At 38.9% G+C, this 12576-nt stretch overlaps 1 protein-coding gene across 1 annotated transcript; it reads right to left on the bottom strand.

Annotated features, from left to right (window-relative positions):
• Nucleotides 1–4688: 4688 nt before the first annotated feature.
• On the bottom strand, nt 4689–12210 carry fosl2 (FOS like 2, AP-1 transcription factor subunit). Its single transcript, XM_030786545.1, has 5 exons — nt 12173–12210; nt 11613–11732; nt 7472–7726; nt 6874–6981; nt 4689–5311 (listed from the first exon to the last, which is right to left on the bottom strand). Exons 3-5 carry the CDS (start codon nt 7709–7711, stop codon nt 4769–4771), a joined length of 891 nt encoding a protein of 296 aa, XP_030642405.1. The 5' UTR covers nt 7712–7726; nt 11613–11732; nt 12173–12210; the 3' UTR covers nt 4689–4768.
• Nucleotides 12211–12576: the final 366 nt, after the last annotated feature.

Genomic DNA, 12576 nt, shown 5'->3' on the forward strand with positions numbered 1-12576 from the left:
TTTGTTTTGTTTTGTTTTGTTTTGTTTTGTTTTTTTGATGTTTATTCAATAAGGATTTGATATTTGATTAATAAATGATTTTATGACAAATGACATTTTAGTTAATTTAATATGTAGTTTAGTATGTGTGTGTTTAAATTAGCGTGGATGTTCTGATTCAGAAAAGACTTACAAACAGGTCAGAAGTTCAGATTAAGAAAAGGTTTAGAAGGTTAGATTGCAGAGTCCAAATTGCAAATCAGTCACAAAAATAATTTGTGTCAAGAGTAATAATGTCTTAAACTTGACAGCATATTGCAAACAAAGAAAAGAATAAGATGGATAATAGTCAGGTCTAAGCTTATTGACAGGGAAAGAAGGGCAGTTAACTGTTAACAAGAAACTTTCTACAAAACAGTACCCTCAAAAAGGACCACAGAGCTGAATATGTATGACCATGATCCAGTCTCAAACAAAACTATACAGCGCATGCTTTACAGCTCTGATATTTACGGTGGAGCTGCCATGCAGATACTGCATGTAACCAGCCAATGTTCAACAACATGTAACATGCAATGAGCTAAACACCTTGACTTCTGAACAGTGGAGGAAAGTACTCACTATCTTTTTTTTCCTACGTGGATGTGTTTATGATTTAAAAAAAAAAAACATCAAAAGAAGCACTCAGGTTAAACAGTCTGTGCAGGCTTATTAGACACGCATCTGTTATGAGGGGGATACCAAGCTGTTTAGTGTCCCTTTCTGCAAAAAAAAAAAAATGTTGAGTAAAGATAAGCCCATAGCTCAAAAGAAGAACTCCTCCATACACCACAAAAATGGATTCAAGAATGGTTTGATGAATTCTCATCTTGAGACTCTTCAATCACCTCTTCATTGCTCTTTTATGAGAATCTCTGCAATTAACAATGCAAACCAGGTATCTATCTCTACTGTTCCTCAAAAGATTGGAATTCTCTGAAGAATAGGCCAGTCCCACATAAGGAGCTGCATTACACTAGTTTTACAGTATACCAGGACACCCAAACCCTTACTATAGGGCTAATGATGTTGTAGTCATAAATCTAGTCAATCAGTCACCAGAGGTTTCTTGACTCAAAGTATAACAATTCACCAGTGTGCTACTGAACAATGCCTCTAACCTGTAAGTTAAATAAGAATAATATCTAAATGAATTAATGTAAATCACTTCATAGATATTCACATATTATGTGATGTTTCCATTGTTTTGTCTTCCCTATATTGTGTTTTGTATGATAAAACTCCAACTCAGTACATTTTAATACCAGTAACTCTGGAAGTGCTATGCCTTTCGTTGGCCACGAGATGTCAATACAAGCACACACATGTACACAGAGACATGTGAAAGTGCAGTGGAAAGCAATCCTGCTTCCCTGTGGTGAAGTTTCATAACTTCATCATTTGTTTACCAAATTGTAAAAGTTCCTCAAATTCCTCAGTCTTCCGCAGTTTTGAGGAAAATCAGTTTGAAATGTACGGTACTCATTTAAGCAAGTTAAATGTTTAGTAATCACCAGTGAGAGGAGATATCAGATATTCAGTCTGAAATACTAAGAAGAAAAGCAGAATAAGAAGTGCTAAAACTGATCTGTTGGAACCACAAATACATCTTAATTTTATTAACTTATTTTGTATTTACAATAAATTATTGATCTGTGTGTGTGTGGGGGGGGGGTGTTTTGTTTTGTTTTGTTTTGTTTTTTATTTACCTTTTTCCACCTTGTGGAAGACGTTACTTGAGTATTGTTTTATACTCATCAGCATATTTACAGTATTTCTATTTAAAAAAAGAGAACATAGATAATATGACACATGTAGCCATGTAATCTTTATTAAAAATCAAATTAAACATTTTTACAGACACCTGAAAGTGATTTACAACAGCAAATTCACAAAGAAAAGATTTTATGATTACAAACTGTCAGCAGATAGGAAAATAATAATCACTTCATTATTAATGACATAGATGTCATATGCAACATGTGGCCAGTCACTCTCAGCACTGAGCACTGTGTGACTAGTGGCACGTAGAGATGGCTAATGGAACTGGAGGTGTGCTGCTATTTATTGGGTTTATTGGGTCATAGGTGACACACTAGAGTTTTCTTCCATGATGTGCTCTGAGCCAAAATAGAGCAGGTTTGAACTTTAACAGCTACAACTTTACTTATTACAGTCACCTGTTGTCTGGTACTATAAGCCTTGAAAGTAATGATTGACATGAAATTCCATAAACACAAAGCACCAGTTTCAGGACAATAACATCAAGTTCTTATGATGCAATAAGGATGATGTAAACAAGGACAACATTTGACTCAAAACTTGGCCCTGTGCTTGGTTCCTGAAAACATGTCTAAACATGCTTGAGATGTTTTTTTTTTCCTGTTGATTGGTTTTTTTTAATGAGTGAAGTTAAAGTGTTGTTCAGTATCCTTATTGATATTCTGCCATAAAAAAGAACCAGAAAGAACAACTGTATATGTCTGGAAAAGAAAGTTATCTGTGAAAAAGCCCACTCTACCAGTTGTAATTGGTTCTTTTACAAACAAAAACAGCTGAAGCAATGACGAATGAAACACAGCAGAGTCAAAATGGAAGATAATAGTCATACACTGTCTTCAGTATCTGCTATCACTTACGGGTAAAACACTATTCAAAAAGAAACATTTGTTTTGTTGACTAAAGCAAGATCTGCGTAAAGGAACAGCTGAGTGAAGAGAGAGGTTGAAGGGAATTAGGTGAAACACATCATAAAAAAATGAGTCACAAAGACTCAGAGGTGGCAAATTGTCACTCTGTAATCATACTGCACAAACACACAAATGTAACTATCCACAACATCTTCAATTTTTTTTTTTTATTATTATCAACAATGATTTAAATTAGGAAATGAATAAACACTGTCATACATATTGCTGTTTTTGTTGTTTTCTGTCTTTTAAAACAGTTAAAGCATTTGAAAAAGAAGAAGAGTTTGAAAAGCAGGACTTGTACAGAGGTTTAACAGTTGACAGCGCTCTACAGGGTTCAGTGACTGACAGATGCATACAATACATATTCATTTCAAAACTTTTTTTGGTATTGATTTATTTTTCCTACAAATAGTAAAGCAAAAAAAAAAGATCTCTCAAATATGCTCATGAGATTTAACAAACACTGAATTTTTTTTCCCTCTAGATCTGCCACAGATTAGGGAAATTCCCAACATAAATAAGTGTCAAACAATGTTCCTTCAAAGAAGTCAACAGAAGCAGCTATTTTTTTGTTTGTTTGTTTGTTGTTTTTTTTTGTCTTTTTTTCAACCATTTTGTTTCCATCTGGTGCATCCAGCACAACAAAGAAAAGCACACAACAATAGCAAGATTTCTTCTGAGTGCTCCACGCTATCCACTTTGCTTTTCAAAAGGAATGTCTGAAGTAAACAACATATTTAGAAATATTGCAAAAACATTTTTTTTTCTTCAGTGTCTGATATACCTTACACCCTCCCACAGAATACAAAATAACATACACATATATTTCAATTACAGAGTGTCCTTATATCACTGTGTTTCCTCACATCCAAACATCTGGCTTCAGATGAACTCCACTTTTAGAGAAATTCCATTTCCTTTTCTGATCATTTAGGGTAACAAAGTGCATCTGATCCCAAGACTGACTATCAAGGCTCAACCAGACAGGCCAAGATATGTACTGAGATATTTATATAAAAAGTACAACGAAGTTGTCGCAATTTCATTTTGAAAAGCACAGTGTCTGCCAAGAAAAAAAAGCAGTATTGCCTTGTGAAGGGTTGCAGGCTAAACCTGGCATGGCTAGAGTGTTGTACGTCACACATTTACACTATTCTTTTGGTAGTCTGATGAGATTTACACTGTGTGTGCAATTGCTTCTCGTAATGCTTGTGTGCGTACAGTTCACTCATACAGATTAAAAATCCCTGACAATAACCTCAAAGACGATAAAAAGTTTTTATTATTATTATTATCATTATTATTATTATTATTATCATTATTACACATAGAAAACATGGCTGTAAACGAACACACCCGTGTCACTGTGTTTGAATTGGGAACAGAGGAGTTTATAATAATAATAATGCAGATTGGCTCTTTTCCTATGAGACGTGTATGCGAACACACACAAACTACTGACTAATCTTTCTCGAAGACAGGTCAGCTGGGTCCACATCAAAAGATGACAACAGCAGGACAGAACACACACAACTGGAAAAAAAACGAATAAATACAAATGGAGATGGTTAAGAAAAGGTACAGATGTATTTCTCTGTAGTGTCCAAGCCTTATCTCTGAAAGGGGTAAAAAAAACTCCCTATTCTATTATCATTTTAGTCCCTGTTTTTCTTTGTCCTCCATGAGCAAAAAGTGCTGACATTTTGCACTTTCATGCTTCTGTCGTCCAATGGCTTTATTTGAAGCACTTTAACTCTTTCTATGCCTCTAAATGTCTTCATAAGCACTCTGTCCGTCATAGTTGAAATGATGAGGAATGACAGTGAGTGGTATGTGGATATACACTTACACACACACAGACATAAACAAGCACACACACATACACGCACACACATACAAAAAATCCCCTCTCATCTGTCTAACTTTAGTCTTTTCTACATTATTAAAAAAAAAAAAAAGAAAAAAAAAAAAAAAAAAGAACAAGTCCTTGTTCAATTCCAGCGAAGTGTCCTCAGGAGATCTCTTGTGCTGAAACAGTGCTGTGGAACCACAGTCGCTCAGAGAGCTAGAAGCGTGGGTGAGTTGAGGGAGTCTGACGACTGATCTCCGCTGCTGCTACTTCTTCGGTGGGCCTTCGAGCAGGACTCTGAGGATGGCGATGGACTCTCTGTCTCCAGCATGCTGGGATAAGTGAAAATCAGATTGGGTGCACTTGGAGTGGACACAGGAGTGGAGGCAGCAACCACGGGCGTGTTAAGACTGTCTCCATCCGAGCCATATATGCCGCCGCCCAGGCACATGGGTTTGATAACAGAGTGCTGGGTCTTTCCATCTTCCTCCACCTCATCCTCCAAAGGCTCTTGCTTCACCACAACTGGGTTGAGGGTGTTGAGAGTGCTTCCAGCGGTCATGTTGGAGCGCATGGTCAGAGGGAGAGGGGCGCATTGCTGGGAGTGACTCACATGGTGCCGCTCCTCTAGCGGAAGCTTGCAGATGGGGTTGTGGGCCACCAGCATGAATTCCAGTTTGTCCTTTTCCTTCTGCAGCGTCTCAATCTCTTTCTGCAGGTCAGCCTTCTCTTCTTCCAACTTTTCAGTCTCCTGTGTAACAAACGTAAAATGACTTAAGTATTGTGAAAGAGGTTGAGAGCAACAATTTGTGGTATAATGATGCTTATTTGTCTACGTTTTGACTGGTTGGGCCCATGGAAGTGGAATATAACCATATACTATACACATATACCTATAGTATCAATGAAAGTGTACATATAACAATAATCTGCACAGCATGCCTAAAATAGCAGGGAGCAACAAAATATTCTGAAAGAAACCACCTAAAATTTCTACACTTGCTATGTTTGCAGCTGACCACAAGGGTATGCCCTTTCCAGCTTGAGACTATCCCGTACTGTTAATGTTTAAAGCCACACCTGACATGGCTGAACAAAGACGTTTAGTTGGAATCTGATTTTAACCTTTGTCCCTGTTTTCAACCTGTAGACCAGTCTGGGCTATCTGTGACACACCCTAACAGCAAACTCATATCAAAGAACAGCACTGTGGATATTTCTTTCCTGTAATGGTGATACATTAAACGATATGTCATTCAGACACAGGTCCTTTGAGAGACACCTTATGTCTTATTAAATGTGTCATAACCATAGCAGTGCCCGAGGGCATGGAGCCAGACGGTGTGGTAAATGGACCAGACATAAGTCACCCACTAGAGGAGACAACAGACTCCTCTGACACAGGTATGAGGAAGAGGGAAACTAAAAGCAAAACAAACGCTGCAGTGATGAACAAGGAAAGACAAAGACTGGGGAGAGATGGAGGAGGGGGCTATCTCTGTCACTGAGAGACAGTTCCTTATTTGGTGAGGAATGAAGCCCAGTGGTGTGGAGGGGTGGGGGTGTCGGGCTGAGCAATGGTATCAGTGTGTGGGGTTGGTTGGTTGGTTGGTGAGTTATGTGTTTTCACCATATCACTATATCAAACATTTGCCTCATCCTCCCCTGCAGAGTATTCTTTCCCTGCTGCTTTTTTGGACTGACAGCCTGAGTGTCACTGTAAAAGAGCTAATTAGTTCAATTAAACCCTGCACTGTCTGAGGAAAAGGGAAAGGGAGAGGGACATTTCTACATCTGGAGTAGAACACAAGACCTCAACGGCTGCTATGGAAACTGAACAATCTTTATTCTCTTCTGCTTCTCTGTATTAGCTGGCTCATTCACTTACAGTTGATCACAGAGTCACAGTTGGTCCAGTTACTGCCTTTTTTAAATGTATCAGAGTTTCTAGAAAATTGTATTCTATACCATTCAGCCTAGTAATGCCAGAGATAGCAGACAGTCTTACTACAGTCACCATCTAACATGTGCAATGATTCATTTTAATGTTGGTCTTCACAGGTTTAAGGTTAATGGTGACATCACAAGAGGAAAAGAAAATCAGCGGCTGAAGACGAAATTTATCAACAGTACAAGATATCGTGTGTGCGCGGGTGTCTTCTGGTTTAATCAATAAATGCGTTGTGGGGAATTCATTCTCCACAAAGAAATAATTGCTACTATTTCAAACACTTGCCACCGCTACAAAGCAGTAAATACTGATTCCAGACCAGATCTTAAAACCTACTTCTACCAACATACAGCTGAACTCACCCCTTGCAGCATCTCGGTCAGTTCCCTCCTGCGGTTACGGCACTTGGCAGCAGCCAGTTTGTTCCTCTCACGCCTCACTCGTCTTTTCTCCTCTTCCTCCGGGGTAAGCTGCAAATACAGTATGAAATATTCGCTAAGAGGCACTCACACACAACATCACAAACACAACATACACAATATAAATCCTTCAAATGAAAGCGTACATCTTACAGTTCGATTACACATCAAGTCTAACGTAAACAACATGTACAGACACAGACAACACCAATAGTGTATCAAGCCTGATGTCCGAAATACATTTTCTTAAACATTGCAGATGAAGTTAAATATATCTTGGCATTATGTATGCAATGCTGACATACCCATGCACAGAGTATAGACTAAAGTACATCACAGAGCGTGGTATTTCACCTTGGTTAAGAAGAACAAAAGTAACCTTTAAGAGTTAAATCACCCACATACCACTGCTTAACCATTTTGCAACATTGAGTAATTCAATTTTTATCATGAGCTTGTTGTCCTGAGTGAAGGTTTGGAACCGTTTATGACGTAGCTCGGTTTGGTAAAGATAGTTTTAGGTTACAGTGAAGACACCTACTTGTTCATCCCTTTTGCGTCTTCCGCGAGCATCGCCAATGGAGCGGATGACCCCGGGACGGGCAAGAGCGGTATGGCCAAGAAGACCGTGGCCACTGGACACTGAGAGGCCGTATGGGTGAGAACGGGAGTATGGGTTGGACATGGAGGTGATAACTGTAGGCTGAACCATCCACTGGAGGTCCTGACTGGTAGTGATAGCGTTGATGGTAGGAATGAAGGCACTGCTAGAGCCAGGCATGTCGATTCTGTACTTCTGTAAAGTGGATATGGAAGAGGTGGCAGGGAAGGAAAAGCAAAAATGGAAAGAAAATAAGTAAAACAACAGATGAAGATACAAAAATGTCTCATAGACTTTTTTTCTGGCCTGTAATTTAGTGCAATTACATTTCATTTATCTCTATTAGACAAATGAAAATTCAGCCCCTGAGTGATCAGTCTCTATGACAACAATAGCTGAGTCCTATTTTTTTTTTTTTAATATTTCATGTAGGGCTCGCTACCTGAAATTTATGCATGCCCTCGATTGCATAGCAGTGAATCAGCTCGAACGTCATTTATGACTCCGCACTCTCCTCTACTTGACCCCCAGAGCAACAGGCTGACACACTCATGAATCATAGGAAAGCCCAATAGCTTTGGCTGACTGTAACACCCAGCGTTGGGACAACAGATTGTATGATGCAATTGGCAAAAAAAAAAAAAAAAAGGTAAAAAAAAAAAAAAAAAAAAGTCAGACCCGTCGCAGACGATAAGAGGTTTTTGAAATATGTTTGGCTGATGATTGGAAATGATGGTTTGTAAAAATGTTTTGTGCTGTGACAGAGGACCAATAATTTTAGTTAAATTTTTCTGGTTGTTAGTTTATCAGTTATAACACTTCAATAACTCGATGCTGAGCCTAACTTCTACTTTTGTCCACAACTAAGCCTACGTAGCGAAGCATTGCAAATAAGTTTTTAATCTTATGAGAAGCGACAAAGTTGTAGTTGAAACACAATTCAAATTTCCAATTTTGTCACTTTAAAGTGAACTGAGACAGACTTAAATTGTCAATTCATTTAATCTCTCGGTTAAATGGGCCAAATCTGACAAGAAAAACAAACTCAACAAAAATAAGATCAATGTACAGCACGATGTACGTTATTATCGTTCGCTCTCCCCGTCGTTTCTGGAAGGCGCATCGCAGCTACTCTGACAAACCATCATAACCACAGTTATGATGGCTGGTCAGAGTAGGGACCAAGGGAATAATCGAACATGCTACTGTCAGCTCACTTCAGACTTTTGGTATGGGATCTATGCATAAGAGCAGTTGATGAGTTCCTGTAAAGCAGGCAGGGTTTTACTTTGAGAGAATTGAGAGTGAAAATTGAAACGGCTACACATTCCATTCGTTGAGTCAAGACAGAAGTTAAAATTCCACAGCATCAACACATAATAGTGGTATTCGCCACAGGGAGGAGATCTAATGTGAGAGGCAACGTCTATTGCAAATCATGAGACACTCGGGAAATTTCTAACCCTGAAATATTCATAAATGCGAATTATCCATGCTAGCGCTTCAGACAAGAGTATCAAACTGACGTTACAACCTCAACAACCTTTAGTCCTAGAACATACCTTCATTACGCGGTCTTCAAGAGTCAATACAGGAATGATGGACTAGTAATGTTCCCGTTACCCACGAAAGGTTCTTTACTTCGTTACGTTGAAACTAATCTCAATTCCCTTTGTTACGGACACCTCAAATTGCTTTATGGCATAAACTCCTTGTCTCAAAGTTCCCCTTTTCCTCTGTGGTGTCAAAATTATAAACAGTCTACTGCAGTCAAGAACACCAAAACGGACATTCTTCCGGTTTAATAACATAGTTCACGAATTTGGCTAATTTATGGTCAAGCTATGGTTTATCGGCTCTCAGAAAGTGGCAGCCCATTTGAGAAAACAGTGGGCTGCAACTTTATCACTATTGCGAAATGCAAATTTCCAAGAACTGTTGCGTCGTCTCCCTTCGTTTTTCCATCGAAGCAACCAGGAAAGAACCACGTTCAGTTACTGGATCTTCACAGTCAATGAGCCAAAACTTCCCGTTACATATGACTTGTCAGTTTAAATCCCTGATGTGCGGTTACAATGTACGGTTATAAGCAGTTGTAATAGAATGTAACAGTTCTAATGCTGTTGCTTACTAGTCGTGTTGTGAAAATGGGTGATTTAAAAACTGTACACAAACAGTTAACTTCAAATTAATGATACACGTCTAGTCACGCGTTAATTACACTAAATGCTGAGAGTCATAAAAAGAGAAGACTTTTTTTGAGAATTTTGCTCTTATTTGTTGTTCTCATGTAGAACGCACTGCATAGTAGGCGAATCCGTCGCATACAGCGGGCAACTAAGACAATCCACTAACTACTCTGCCACTTTCTGCCCATGTATGCTACCTATAAACGAAACTAGGCGCCGCGTTTATGTCTTTTGTCTGAGAATCACACGCAAATTTGAAGTCATTCTGTCCATTCAAGACGAGTGAGTATAGTTAAAATAACAGTTTCTCGAACCACAAGCTGTTGCATTTCATTCGAACAACGTTCTGAGCTGTTGAATTTGATTCAACGATGCCAAATGCTGCCAGGAAACAAGTAGGCTATGTTGGCGACGTGTCTCTTACTGAAAAATTAAAAATCCTAAAATTGCGCGTTTGTTGGCCCAAAACTGACAGGTGTCATTAAGTGACGATCTGTATGACATAATCTGAAAGGAACAGGAACAGAAAATGAGACGATTGTGATTTCTAATGGTATCTATTCCAAGGAAACGCATAAGGGAAATATAGCTACAGGATTACACTTGTGACCGCATTACGAGTAAATGTGTACACACACCAGAAACCTTAAACGTTAAGAAATACGCACGCTTTAATTTGTACTTAATCCAAAATATTCGGGTGCAACGCTACCCTTGTGTGATCCGAATTTGAGCTGTGCGGTGCTAATCATGTCATTGCCCGTTTTGCAACCATTGTACGCTGTACATTAGTGTAAGAGTTTGCAACTGCCATTAATATTTTCTTTGCACTTGTGACCTATATCATAAAAAATTCCGCTTTACGATGGTACATATTCCCCCAGATTCTTAAACTTGCTCATCCTACAGTTAACTACGCGATTTCCAGTGACTCTTTCATGACGGTCAAATGTCAGCGCGTGGAACAGCACCTTGTCGGTATATAGTAGCCGACAGCATGTGAAGTTTACAGTCGCTCTGTAACAGTTACAGTTTACGAAGACTGAGAAACATAGTGACAAATGAAAATTATATCTTAAGTTTATTTAAACATCTGTGGTTATTTATTGCTTACAATACCGGAAGCACTATGTGATTTGACCATTAAGTGCTTATTGTAGGTGGACTAGGTACAGATTTACGTACACCACCCACGCTTCTACAGTGCGCTCCGTACTAAATAGCTCTCCGTTCTCTGTTCCACGGAAAATATCGTGTAATTTGTGCCAGTGTGCGTACACTTAATGTTCCCCCTGTCTTCAAGGGGGCCATAAATGTCCAAAAATAAACACTTTTGCACGTCTGATATCGATGGCCAATTATTCAATGATATTGACATCAGAATTCATTACAAAAGCATTTTTAGTGTGCCCATAGTTACTTAAACGGAACAATTTTCAGTGGAGATCTTGGTTCTTTCTCAGATTAAGGGATTTTTTTTTTCTCTCAACGGTATACCAAGAAATGACACACCGAAAGAAGATTTTGAATGCAAATGATGCCCTTGATCCTGTTTAAAATTGCCTGGAGAACTGTTATGGACGTCCAAAATTCTTGGTATTCTTAAACGTCCAAATGCCTCAAACGCATAATGATAGACAATAAATGACAAGCTAATGTAGACGTTGTTAGAACGGCCCATTAAGACCTTCACTGTATTTTAGCAATCCAAGTGCATGCAACTACGCAAGAAATTTTTGAAATATGTGAAATATGCTAGGGTCAGTGAAGTATCGCAGATATTATTAAAAGATACTTGACCCAATAGCTCATCTGAAAAAACATGAATTTAAGTGCATTTAAGGGACAGTGAACTTCAGAGATGTGTTACACGTGCGTTTAACTGGTGTTACCTGGTAACTTGAGGTAGAGATTGGACTGCCGATTGTACTGCTTCCACTGGTAAAGGACTCGGGTTGTGCCGGGGAAGCGCTGCTACCGCGGGACGATGTGTCGTAGTTCCCGGCGTAGTCCTGGTACATGATCCAGGAAAGAATGCAGATTTCAGAGGGTGACAGAGAGCTCCGACACTCTAAAGGTGTCTTCTTGGACAAAAAAAAAAAAAAAAAAAATACACCTCAAGTACAGCGACAGTGGAATTCCTCTGAGTGAGCTATGCAGCCAAATAGTCTAATCGTTAACTCAAAGAAATATCGAGAATATCTAGTATAGTCAAAGAATCAAATCCAGTTTCCTTAAAAGGAACTAAGATAAAAATGTTAAGATCAGAGTGTGCTATGCTCGCAGAAGTGCTCCTTTTGTCCGCTGAAACAGCCTATAATAAAAATTCCTTTGCGATGATAATTGGGCTAAATGTTTCTTCAGATGTAGACTACAGAAACGAGGCTGACAAGACTGTTTTCAGGTGTCCTCTAAAAACCAACTTAAAAGGAAGAGCCACCAAGGCACCTACTTTCCGAAGCCAACTCTGTACAGGCAGGTTAATCTTGTGCTTCTCCTATAAATGAATCACGGGAGTCAACTTGTTGCTTTCTACTTTTGCTTTGTGGCAATAAACTTCATTAGCACTATCCTCTGTTCACGCGGAACAGTTCTATCTTATTTTCTATGAACGATATTGTCCTCCACCTCACTAGATGACTCACTGCAATGGCACTATCCTATTCAGCAACTCTGCTTTTCAACGCCAACTTGTCTCTGAGCTACGCGTCATCATATGAAGGCGTATACTACTGCGCTCAATACAGGGATGAAGACCACGCACAATATCCAAGTAATTATACTGTTTTTAAAGGTTATGTTTTATCGCGAACTATATGAACCAGTCCTACAAATACCACAGATATGTAGTTTTAA

Source organism: Chanos chanos, chromosome 10, assembly GCF_902362185.1.
Source record: "Chanos chanos chromosome 10, fChaCha1.1, whole genome shotgun sequence".
Classification (NCBI taxonomy): Eukaryota; Metazoa; Chordata; class Actinopteri; order Gonorynchiformes; family Chanidae; genus Chanos; species Chanos chanos.